The 13,369-nt window shown below is 44.3% G+C and overlaps 1 protein-coding gene across 1 annotated transcript; it reads left to right on the forward strand.

Moving 5' to 3' along the window:
- Positions 1–690: 690 nt before the first annotated feature.
- On the forward strand, positions 691–13,036 carry UQCRC1 (ubiquinol-cytochrome c reductase core protein 1). Its single transcript, XM_073642780.1, has 13 exons — positions 691–818; positions 2,280–2,420; positions 3,261–3,347; positions 8,105–8,234; positions 8,422–8,620; positions 8,742–8,821; positions 8,938–9,053; positions 9,306–9,449; positions 11,459–11,619; positions 11,890–11,975; positions 12,057–12,145; positions 12,568–12,643; positions 12,750–13,036. The coding sequence occupies exons 1-13, from the start codon at positions 756–758 to the stop codon at positions 12,812–12,814; spliced, it is 1,437 nt and encodes a 478-aa protein (XP_073498881.1). The 5' UTR covers positions 691–755; the 3' UTR covers positions 12,815–13,036.
- The last annotated feature ends 333 nt before the right edge of the window (positions 13,037–13,369 follow it).

Below are 13,369 nucleotides of genomic sequence, written 5' to 3' on the forward strand. Positions count from 1 at the left end.
GTACATAGGCGGCAGTATTATAGTAGTTATATTCTCGTACATAGGGGCAGTATTATAGTAGTTATATTCTTGTACATAGAGGGCAGTATTATAGTAGTTATATTCTTGTACATAGGAGCAGTATTATAGTAGGTATATTCTTGTACATAGGGGGCAGTATTATAGTAGTTATATTCTTGTACATAGGGGCAGTATTATTGTAGTTATATTCTTGTACATAGAGGGCAGTATTATAGTAGTTATATTCTTGTACATAGGAGCAGTATTATAGTAGGTATATTCTTGTACATAGGGGGCAGTATTATAGTAGTTATATTCTTGTACATAGGGGCAGTATTATTGTAGTTATATTCCTGTACATAGGAGCAGTATTATAGTAGTTATATTCTTGTACATAGAGGGCAGTATTATAGTAGTTATATTCTTGTACATAGGAGCAGTATTATAGTAGGTATATTCTTGTACATAGGGGGCAGTATTATAGTAGTTATATTCTTGTACATAGGGGCAGTATTATTGTAGTTATATTCCTGTACATAGGAGCAGTATTATAGTAGTTATATTCTTGTACATAGGGGCAGTATTATAGTAGTTATATTCTTGTACATAGGGGGCGGTATCATAGGTGTTAGCCGTGTAATCGCCACTAGAGACCTCCTAGCAGCAGAGGGCGCTCTTACAAAATCTAGTATCACGCTGCTGCTTTCTTGTGTCTTTCTGCGCATGCGCTTGTCTGTCTCAGTGTCACCTGGAAGATGGCGGCGTCCGTGTATAGAACCGGCAGTGCTGCGGGCAGGGCCCTGCTTTCCGCCCGCTCGGTGGGTGTTGCTCGGTTCCGGGTGACGGTGGGGGTCCTGGTGGGCTCTGGGGGTCGTCACCTCTTGTTCTGTGGTGGTCCGGCCGCTGTATAGAGAGGCCTCCGCTGTTTTCGGTGAAGGTCACCCAGTCCCCGGACACCGGAGGCCGCTGTGCTCGGTGTTGTCCTTTTCTCTCCGATCCCGCTGTTGTTATCTGGTGTCAGTTATTGGGGAGTGAAGACTTTTGCTGATTCTTGTGATTTTCTGCTGTTAACCCCTTATCACCCGGCGGCTGTTCTTTCGGATGATGTGGTCATGTGACCTTATTCTGGGGCGTTTACGTGACGTGCGCTACTGTACGATCCGTATAATCTGGTTGTAAGTTTATTACAGACAGCGCCCCCCCGGTCCTCAGGTCCTGTCTGGTACTGCCGCTCTTCTGGTCACTTCAGGGTAGCGGAGCTATAATACCAGACACAATCAGCAGACAGGGAGGGGCGCTGGTCTTATAACAAACCCATTTTTTTTTTTTTTAAATGTTGGATAATCCCTTTAAGACGTCTTAAAGGAATATTAATCAGTGATGTTTGATTAGGTTCTGTGATTGTGGCGCAGGGAGCCCATGGGGTGCAGGGGGACGCTGGGAACCTCTATTGGTCTTGTCAGTGGGACACAGCTGCAGGGCTTGTTACATTGTATCAGCGTGCACTAGGAGTCACAGACAGACATTGGGGATTCCTGCGCTCTTGTCTCTATGTAGCACATGGCCAGAAGCAGCAGCACTGAGGACATTATACAGGAGTACTGAGCAGTGTAGCTGTGAATCCAGCACTTTAATGAGGTAACACTTGCTACAAAGCAGCAGGATAGAGAACGTTATACAGTAGTACTGTGCAGTGTAGCTGCAAGTCCAGCACCAGGGTGAGAGAGAACATTTTACTATGAAGCAGCAGGAGAAATATACGGCCGAACGTACTGATCAGTGAAGCTGTGAATCCAGCACTTTACTGAGGTAACACTTGTTATAAAGCAGCAGGATAGAGCATGTTATACAGTAGTACTGTGCAGTGTAGCTGCAAATCCAGCACCAGGGTGAGGGAAAACATTTACTATGAAGCAGCAGTAGCAGGAATAACATATGGCAGAACATACTGATCAGTGTAGCTGTGAATCCAGCACTGGTTGAGGTAACAATTGCTGTAAAGCAGCAGCATAGAGAACATTATACAGCAGCATTGTTCAGTGCAGCTTTGAATCCAGCACCAGGGTGAGATGAAACATTTTCTAGGAAGCAGCAGTAGCATTATTCAGCAGTGCTGAGCTGTGTAGCTGTGAATCCTTTTCTTAGGTGATATATAACACTTCCTACAAGTAACAGGTTGTTTCTGTGCCTCTCACTTTTTCATCCCCTGATAGAAAATTGCAGGAGGACACTATGTAGGTTTGGGGGATTGTAATCTTCTTATGATTCTCTTCCTGCAGTCCGCACTGTTAGGTGTGAAGAGGAGCCGCAGCGCCGTGTCCTACGCGCAGACAATAAGTAACATTCCCGATACCCAGGTCAGCTCACTGGAGAACGGACTGCGCGTCGCCTCTGAGGAGTCTGGACAACCCACGTGCACCGTAAGTCCTAATAAAAGGTCCCGCTCCTTTATAATAATCCTGTGTTTTACTGTTTATTTTGTTTTTAAACTTTTGTTTTTCTTCCTCTTACAAAAGTCAGAACTTTATTTTTCTGTCGATACGGCCGTACGAGGGCCGGTGTTCTGTAGTGGGGTGAAGCGTAACACGGATGGCCAGAATGGGACCATGGGCCTTAAATGCTGCTGTCATAGATTTACAGCGGCTTTTAAGGGGTCAACAGCAGCGATTGGCGCTAAGGGTTAATGACATCTGCTGGCTATAGTGCTTGCTCGGGACTTGGGCCTGCTCCATACACCAGTCTAAGAGCTTACATGTCCAGAAGATGCTGGGTAGGGATTATAATGTTGATGTCCTATCTGCAGTCTGAGTCATCAGTATCAGATGGGTGCGGGTCTGACATAGGGCACCATTGGGGATCAGCAGTGGCCGGATATATGCAAGATACGGGGCCGGAACGGAGCAGCTCCTTACACTTTGTAGTGGCTGCTCCACTCCTGTTCACTTCAATGGTAACTGAGCTGCAGCACTTGTGAAGGTTGGAGCTGCTCCTCTCCATTTACTATTTACATCTGGAGGTGAGACTCCCACCCTTCTGATATTGATGACCCCCTTTTAGGTTCCTCCTTGCTTTCTGTGAACTGGAACAATTGTGTTTACGTCCTGATGAAGGCTGACATCTGACATCCAGGCTGCACCATGACACGTTTTAGTTCCCTTTTGGATGCAATCGTGCATTCACTGACACCAAGCAGAGATCTTGTAGTAGTTACAGATACAAGAACTGTTTGGAACAACCGTTTTGTTTCTGCCCGTCTGTAGGTCGGAGTGTGGATTGCAGCCGGAAGCCGCTATGAAAACGAAAAGAACAACGGAGCGGGATATTTCCTGGAACATCTGGCCTTCAAGGTAATAATGTGATTGCTTTTCTGAGCCCTGAAACATTTTATTTTCTCATCGAGGGAGCAGTGCGAGGACTTGTTTCTCTCATACTGACATGCAGTTTTTATTGATACCATTTCGTGCTATATTTAACATTTTAATTGCATTTTTTGGGTCGTTTCAGTGACAGTAAAACTTACATTTGGGTGTGTTGATCTTTTTATTTTACACAATTGAAAGATTGAACTTTTATGAACATGGCTATACCGAATATACAGTGGGTATGGAAAGTATTCAGACTCCTTTAAATTTTTCACTCTGTTTCATTGCAGCCATTTGGTAAATTCTAAAAAGTTATTTTTTTTTTTCTCATTAACCCTTTCGCAACCTTGGGTTTTGTCGTTTTTGCTTTTTCGTTTTTTGCTCCCCTTGTTCCCAGAGCCATAGCGTTTTTATATTTTGGACAATATGGCCGTTTGAGGGCTTATTTTTTGCGGGACGAGTTGTACTTTTCAACGCCATTACTAGTTTTACCATATCTTGTACGGGAAAACGGGAAAAAAATTCCAAGTGCGGTAAAATTGCAAAAAAAGTGCAATACCACAGTTGTTTTTTATTTATTTTTTTTACCACGTTCACTGAATGCTAAAACGGACCAGCCATTCTTATTCTCCAGGTCATTACGAGTTCGTAGACACCAAACATGTATAGGTTCTTTTATATTTAAGTGTTGAAAAAAAATTCCAAAATTTGGTAAAAAAAAAATAAATAAAAAAATAGCGCCATTTTTCGAGACCTGTAGCGTCTCCATTTTTCGTGATCTGGGGCTGGTGAGGGCTTATTTTTTGCGCGCCGGGCTGACGTTTTTATTGATAACATTTTGGGGTAGATCCGATGTTTTGATCGCTCGTTGTTGCATTTTATTGCAATTTTGTGGTGACCAAAAAACGTAATTCTGGCGTTTAGAATTTTTTTCTCGTTACACCGTTTACCGATCGGATTAATTATTTTTTTATATTGATAGATGGGGCGATTCTGAACGCGGCAATACCAAATATGTCTATGTAGGGTTTTTTTTTTAGATTTTATTTTGAATGGGTTGAAAGGGGGGTGATTTAAACTTTTATATTTTTTTTATTTTTAAAAACTTTTTTTTTTTTTTTTCCACTTACTGCATGCTTCAATAGTCTCCATAGGAGACTAGAAGCAGCAGTTGTCTGATCGGCTCTGCTACATACTGGGGACCAGCAGATCCCCTGCATGCAGCAGAAATGGTCCTGTGCTATGAGCGCCGACCACTAGGTGGCGCTCATAGCGACCAGATCATGACAACCACAGGCGTCTGCTACAGACCCTGGGTTGTCATGCCCACCCATCGGTGACCCGCGATCACGTGACGGGGTCGCCGATGGGCGGGGCTTATGACGCGCAACCTGGAAGTGCGCGTTAAATGCCGCTGTCGAAGATTGACAGCGGCATTTAACATGTTAACAGCCGCGGGTGGATCGCGATTCCACCCGCGGCTGTTGCGGGCACATGTCAGCTGTAAGAATCAGCTGACATGTGCTCGGTTCAGTGTGGGCTCAGCGCAGCAGCCCTCACTGAACGGGGGGTACGCAAATGTGCGTACTAAGACGTCATGGGTTGTAAAGGGGTTAAAGTACACTCTGCACCCCATCTTGACTGAAAAAAACAGAAATGTAGAAATTTTTGCAAATTTATTAAAAAAGAAAAACTGAAATATCCCATGGTCATAAGTCTTCAGACCCTTTGCTCAGTATTGAGTAGAAGCACCCTTTTGAGCTAGTACAGCCATGAGTCTTCTTGGGAATGATGCAACAAGTTTTTCACACCTGGATTTGGGCATCCTCTGCCATTCTTCCTTGCAGATCCTCTCCAGTTCCGTCAGGTTGGATGGTGAACGTTGGTGGACAGTCATTTTCAGGTCTCTCCAGAGATGCTCAATTGGGTTTAGGTCAGGGCTCTGGCTGGGCCAGTCAAGAATGGTCACAGAGTTGTTCTGAAGCCGCTCCTTTGTTATTTTAGCTGTGTGCTTAGGATCATTGTCTTGTTGGAAGGTGAACCTTCTGCCAAGTCTGAGGTCCAGAGCACTCTGGAAGAGGTTTTCATCCAGGACATCTCTGTACTTGGCCGCATTCATGTTTCCTTTAATTGCAACCATTCGTCCTGTCCCTGCAGCTGAAAAACACCCCCATAGCATGATGCTGCCACCACCATGTTTCACTGTTGGGATTGTATTGGGCAGGTGATGAGCAGTGCCTGGTTTTCTCCACACATACCGCTTAGAATTGTCACCAAAAAATTCTATCTTCGTCTCATCAGACCAGAGAATCTTATTTCTCATAGTCTGTGAGTCCTTCATGTGTTTTTGAGCAAACTCTATGCAAGCTTTCATATGTTTTGCACTGAGGAGAGGCTTCCCTCGGGCCACTCTACCATAAAAGCCCGACTGGTGGAGGGCTGCAGTGATAGTTGACTTTGTGGAACTTTCTCCCATCTCCCTACTGCATCTCTGGAGCTCAGCCACAGTGATCTTGGGGTTCTTCTTTACCTCTTTCACCAAGGCTCTTCATAGTAACATAGTTTGTAAAGCCGAATAAAGACTTGCGTCCATCAAGTTCGACCTGTTAGTTCTGTAATTGCTAAAGTTGATCCAGAGGAGGGCAAAAACCCCAAATGATTTGGCCAATCTTCACCTGAGGAAAAATTCCCTCCCGACTCTGAAACCAGCAGTCAGAATAAATCCCTGTATCAACCTACTATTTTATTTTATTTTTAAGTATATGCTGAAATCTGCCTGGTATCTAGAAAAGCATCCAGTCCCCGCTTGAACTGGTTTAGTGAATCCGACATTACCGTCTCCTCACTCAGTGAATTCCATATTCTCACTGCTCTTACCGTAAAGAACCCCTTCCTATGCTGGTGCTGAAACCTTTTCTCTTCCAGTCTTAGTGAATGCCCTCTTGTTACCGTAATATCCCTCCTTTTGAACAAATCCCGGCCAAGGTCTCTATACTGTCCCCTAACATATTTGTACACATTTATTATGTCCCCCCTCAACCTTCTCTTTTCCAGGCTGAATAGTCCTAGTTTTGCCAACCTCTCTGGGTATTGCAGTCCCTCCATTCCCTTTATTAATTTTGTTGCCCTCCTTTGTACCTTTTCAAGCTCATTTATATCCTTTCTATATATTGGGGCCCATAACTGAGCACAGTATTCCAAGTGTGGTCTGACCAGTGCTTTGTACAGTGGAAGAACAATGTTCTCATCCTTTGCAGCTATACCTCTTCTGATACATCCCATTACCCTGTTTGCCCTTACAGCAGCGGCCTGACTTTGGGCACTCCAATTTAGTTTGCCACCAATCAAGATGCCCAAGTCCTTCTCCATCTCTGAATTCCCCAATGATTTCCCATTCAGTGAGTACTGGTGACTTCCATTTTTCCTTCCCATATGTATGACCTTACATTTCTCCTCGTTAAACCTCATTTGCCATTTAATGCTCCACATACCCAGCTTATCCAAGTCCCTCTGTAGGTCTGCACTATCCTCTTTTGTATTAATTGTTTTACATAACTTTGTGTCATCTGCAAATATTGATATTTTACTATTTATCCCGTTGACTATGTCGTTAATAAAGATATTAAATAACATTGGGCCTAGTACAGACCCCTGTGGTACCCCACTAGTGACGCTTACTCAATCTGAGTATATTCCATTTATAACCACCCTCTGCCTTCTATCCTTTAGCCAGTTAGCTACCCACTTGCAGACATTTTCCCCCAGCCCCATCATTCTCATTTTGTATACCAACCTATTATGTGGCACGCTATCTAACGCTTTTGAGAAGTCGAGATACACGACATCCACTGGTTCCCCCTGATCTACTCGAGAGCTAACCTCCTCATAGAAGTCATGATTGCTCAGTTTGGCTGGACTGCCAGGTCTAGGAAGACTTCTGGTGGTCCCAAACTTCTTCTATTTAAGAATTATGGAGGCCATTGTGCTCTTAGGAACCTTGAGTAATGCAGAAATTCTTTTGTTACCTTGGCCAGATCTGTGCCTTGCCACAATTCTGTCTCTGAGCTCCTTGGGCAGTTCCTTTGAGCTCATGATTCTCATTTGGTCTGACATGCACTGTGAGCTGTGAGGTCTTATATAGACAGGTGTGTGCCTTTCCAAATCAAGTCCTCTCAGTTTAATTAAACACAGCTGGACTCCAATGAAGGAGTAGAACCATCTCAAGGAGGATCACAAGGAAATGGACAGCATGTGACTTAAATATGAGTGTCTGAGCAAAGGGTCTGAATACTTATGACCATGTGATATTTCAGTTTTTCTTTTTTAATAAATTTGCAAAAACTTCTACATTTGTTTTTTTTTTTTTTTCAATCAAGATGGGGTGCAGAGTGTACTTTAATGAGAAAAAAATGAACTTTTTATACTTTGAGTACTTTCCGTACCCACTTTACTTATTTGTTTTTTACAGCCAGACTTGGGGGTGGTTTAATTTGCAATATAAATCTTCACAGGAGTACAAACATGGTAGTGATGGGGACGGGGGGGCAGCCAGTATTAACCTAGATGGCATGGTAGCCGCCTCGGCACAGGGGTAGCGATCAGTGCTCAACTTGACCCTCCACACTGCTTAGGACCACTTAAAAAGATAGACAGCGGCATCATATTAGTAGTTCATACATATTGTTTCCCTTTCCTGACATATAATATAGAATAAAGGATAAACTTAAATCTTTTTCATCCAGGGAACAAAGAAGCGCCCCCAGACCGCCCTGGAGCAAGAGGTGGAGAGCATGGGAGCCCACCTCAGTACATACACCACCCGGGAGCAGACGGCTGTCTACATAAAGGCGCTGTCCAAGGATCTGCCTAAAGGTAAAGACCTTACTGTGGACTTCATGGAGGCAGGAGATGACATAATGTGAGGTCAGACGTGCCGGATATCCATCGCCCCCCCGATCGTACAGATCAGCCAAACTTTATCTCTAAATCCAATCGCGTTTTTTGGTTCCCATCACCCAGGACTGTAAGCTCAGTGTCTGATGTCTTCCTCTGTCCTCAGCTGTTGAGATCTTGGCCGACGTGGTTCAGAATAAGAGCCTGGAGGACTCTCAGATCGAGAAGACGCGAGAGGTGGTGCTGAGGGAGATGCAGGAGCTTGACTCTAACCTCGAGGAAGTGACGTTCGATTATCTCCACGCCACCGCGTATCAAGGAACCCCCCTCGGCCAAACCATTGTGGGCCCATCGGAAAATATAAAGTAAGCAAAATGTGGAAATGTCATCATTGCTTTCTCTATGTGCCGTGTATAATATCAGTTCAATGACTCTAGTAAATGACTCCTAGGACACACACTCATCTATAATGATCTCTTCCTCCAGGAGGTTCACACGGGCCGACCTTCTCGACTACATCAACCTTCACTACAAGGCTCCTCGTATGGTCCTTGCTGCAGCAGGAGGTAACGCTGCACCCATCATAGGTCCTATGACATGATGTAAACCCCCTCTGCGATCCCTCCAGCCTGCAGGAGGGATCACAGAAAATGATTATTAAATATAATTTACATGTTTTCAGGAATCAATCACAAGGAGCTGTGTGAACTCGCCCATAGACACTTTGGCGGCCTTTCTTCTGAATACGAGGACGGTGTCATCCCCGTGCTCGCCCCGTGCAGGTTTACAGGAAGCGCAGTGAGTAGATGAATTTTGAGCATTTTTGCAACCAACGTATCTGAAATAAAAGCAAAATAAAGATATTCATACCGTTCATTGCACACAGCTCCTATGCAAACAATGTCTTTCTCCATCAGTGATTGTATGGCTGGTCCAGTTTCATTGACAGTTCTGGATCCAGTATGAACAACTACATTTTGCATATATGACCCCATTATCTTGTTCTTGTATTCTGTGTAATATTTCTCATTATTTTTGTCCTCTTCTTAGCTCTCTGCCCGCAATGACGACCTGCCCTTGGCTCACGTTGCTATTGCAGTGGACGGACCAGGATGGAACAGCGCTGATAACGTCGCTTTGGCTTTAGCCAACACCATCCTCAGCAACTACGATGCCACATACGGAGGCGGGAAGGTAGGGCGAATAAATAAATCCAGCGTGAGAAAATATTCTACACACTGAAGCGTAATGTGAATTCTGCAGCCAATCAGCAGTCACTGATTGGCTGCAGCACTGTTGTGACACCCCACTACATGTTGGTGTCAGGAGACCAGTTAGGGATTTAATAAGCATGAGTATGGGCCTAGAGGTGGGAATAAATATTTTTTGGATGTTTTGTCCAATAGTGGACCATCCCTTTAAGAAACCAATAATTATTATTTTAATTTCTCCAGAGCACCTTTTTTTTTTCTTCTTCTTCCAGGAGCTGCACCATTTTTGATGCATATATTTTATAGATTTTTTTTTTTCTCTTTTTATGGTGCAGAAAAAACTTAACAATTTAAGGTCAGACATGATGTGGAAAGCGTTGATGCTCTTCTGCATCAGACAGAGACATGGCCTACTATATGCTTGAGGCAAATGGAGGGGCCACAATCATGTTGCCGACAGAAGGGGCTTCTCTTGAGATGCCATAATCGCAATTGACAGCAGTATCTATCGGAGTCCATCTCATCGATGCCCCCGGGCTCTACTCAGTGGCCCCCGGGCTGTGATCAGCGGCCCCGGGAATTAGACTTGTGCAATTTTCCGGGGCTCCATGTCAGAAAGAGAACCCTTAACGGATGGCAAAAAAAAAAGTACATCAGTCAGTAAGGGGTTAATTCTTAATAGTTTATAGCCTGCAGAGATTTTTTACTTTTGTAAGAAGTTTTTTTAAATCAAATATTTTTTATTGTTAAAACTTTTTTTTGGAACACAACAGTAAAACAAATAAAACAACCCAACCAAAGAAGGGACCCCGTCCCTATTCTATCCCTCCCCCCATAACACTTCGCCCTTTCAAACAAAACATTTTGAGTTAAATGTTCCACAGTTCTGTCTACAGCAAATTAACAATCTTACAGTATGAATAGTCACAGTTGTATTAAGGGCTATCTAACTCTTGCTTTGGAGCAGTTATATACATGTCTAAAGCAGCCCAATGTAGGATTTTGCACCTGTCAAGTAATCTATACACCAATCATAGCAGACCAAGTGGAAATCTATGCAGTTCTCTGGATGCCGGGCCGGAGCCGTCAATCCATGGAGCCCATATTTTTTTCAAATTTGGAGATGGCCTTCCTTTTCAGATATATACTTTTTTCCAGATTTAATAACCAATTAATCTTATTTATAAATTCCGTCACCGTGGGCGCCTGCTCTGATAACCAATGTTGGGCTATTAGTTTCCTGGCCATGTATAACATGCGTGCCACCGCTATTTTGCCATGTTCATCAGTGCTCAGATCTTCTATATATCCCAGTATACATACTATTACATCCCTCCAGAAGTTTTCCAGAGCAGGGCCGGTCCACATTATATGAAGCATGTTAGCCGGGGATGCTTTACATCTAGCACATAGGGAGTCTGGTCGAAGCCCTAAATCGTGGAGAAATTGGGGTGTTCCATATGACTGGTGCAGCACCTGTAAGTGGGAGAATCTATGGGACTCACTCAGAGATAACTGGGGAACTCTTTCCAGTATTTCAGACCACAGCCCCTCTTCAATAGGGCCTATCATGCCCTCCCATTTTTCTTTTGATCTTATGGGGTGTTTTGCTAATACCAGGTCCAGCAGACGCCTATAAAGCGATGAGATTAGCCCCCCAGAATTATGTGACCTAGCCATTCTCTGTATTATAGCATTTTGAGGAACTCCATTATTTAGGACAAGACCCTCTGCCTGATATGCATGTCGTAACTGAAGGTACTTATAAAATTCGGTGTTGGGCAGTCCATATTCATTTTGTATCTGTGAAAACTCCTTGAGTGAATCTCCCACTAAAACATGAGTGAATCTTTCTAGTCCTTTTAGACTCCCAATTTTTAAACCCTTCCAATTTATCTAGGTTAGGGAGCCATGGCGTTTCCCACAGTGATGTAAATTGTGAGACTTTTGCAAGAAGTTTTAATAAGAAAAAAAATGATTATTTTTTTTCAGAATCTCTCCAGCAATGTTGCGAGGGCCGCAGCCGAGTACAATCTGTGCCAAAGCTTCCAGTCCTTCAATATCCGTTACTCTGACACCGGACTCCTCGGACTTCACTTCGTGACCGATAAACACAGTATTGAGGACATGCTCCATATTGCTCAGGGAGAATGGTGAGGAGACGGGCAGATGGTGCTGGGAGGTTGGGGGTTTATTTTGTTAAAGGGGTTGTCTTGGCTTCTGTGGGATCATTTATATTAGACATATGGAAAAAAAAAACCTTTAAAACGTTCTCAGCGATCGGCTGCGGTGGAATTTAGCGGTGGGCGACCTATCCTTCTGCGGCGCCACCACAGGGGAAATGTGGTATTACACAGCACAAGTTACTAATCAATAACCCCCTATAGAAAAATCCTTAAGTGGTTTTACTATCTGTATCACAGGATGCGTCTTTGTACCAGCGCAACAGACGGTGAAGTGTCCCAAGCTAAGAAGACCCTGAAGACTGCTCTGGTGGCCCAACTGGACGGTAAGTGGGGTTCTAATTGCGGGGGGGTCCTATGATGGCTTATCCCTCAGCTTATTACATCTTTGTGATTTACCTCTAAAGGAACAACCCCGGTGTGTGAGGATATTGGGCGCCAGGTATTGGCTTACGGCCAGCGCGTCTCCTTGGAGGAATGGAATTCCAGGATTGATGTGAGTATTGGATGCTTGGTCTGCAGGGGGTCACAAAGCTGCTGCTGCGCCCCCCAGAATGCAGCTGCGCCCCCCGTGGTGTCTTATAGTTTCTGTGGATGGATCTGGAGATCAATCTAAGCTGCTTTCAGTTCCATAGACATTGCATAACCTTACATCAGATTAAAAAAGGAGATCAAACACTCTCCCGACTGCCCCCTATACACGTGCGCGCTCTGCTCAGTTGAGCATGCTTGTGTTATGAATGCTGTGGTGCTTGAATTTCTAAAACCTAGAAACAAGCTTGTTCGATCCTTTATGAGGCCTCAACACACAAAGCCAGGGTTCAGTGAGGGTTTTTTTTTTGCTAATGTGAATTGGGGCTGAACAAATAACTGGTGCTTTAAGGATGAAATATTAATCTCTGATGTGTCTTCTTACAGGCCGTCAATGCCAAGACACTGAGGGACGTCTGCTCCAAATACCTGTATGATCGGTGCCCTGCCGTGGCTTCAGTCGGTACGTTTTCCTGAAGTGCAAGCTTCGGGGTACACGGATGATCTGTGTATGAGCCGCAGGTGCAGTCTTACTCATTGCATCGCGTCGTCCTCTTGTTTTCTCTTAGGTCCCGTCGAGCAGGTTCCTGACTACAACCGTATCCGCAATGCGATGTACTGGCTGCGTTTCTAAACTCCAGAAAAACCTCCGTTTTGTCCTGTAAGAAGCTCGCGTGGAGAAAAAAAGACAAATTTTTTTTCTATGTAACGTTTATGCGGCTGCAGCAGAACGTGTCACCAGGTAGAGCTTGTAAGATGTCGGCGTCCACAGGTAGAGCTTGTAAGATGTCGGCGTCCACCTGTGTCTGTCCCCAGAATTGCTGAAAACAACATGGAATAAAGTTAATTTAATCAATGTGATTGGTACTGAAAACTTCACACTCGATGCTGCCCGTATCACAGGTAACGCTGCAGACAATCTTTGTGCTGACGACTTTGCTCTCAATGCCGCCCGTATCACAGGTAACACTGCAGACAATCTTTATGCTGACGACTTTGCTCTCGATTCCGCCCGCATCACAGGTAACACTGCAGACAATCTTTGTGCTGACGACTTTGCTCTCGATGCCGCCCGTATCACAGGTAACACTGCAGACAATCTTTGTGATGACGACTTTGCTCTTGATGCCGCCCGTATCACAGGTAACGCTGCAGACAATCTTTATGCTGACGACTTTGCTCTCGATGC

Source organism: Phyllobates terribilis, unplaced genomic scaffold (genome assembly GCF_046119375.1).
Source record: "Phyllobates terribilis strain yellow unplaced genomic scaffold, ASM4611937v1 Scaffold_8__6_contigs__length_399053987, whole genome shotgun sequence".
Classification (NCBI taxonomy): Eukaryota; Metazoa; Chordata; class Amphibia; order Anura; family Dendrobatidae; genus Phyllobates; species Phyllobates terribilis.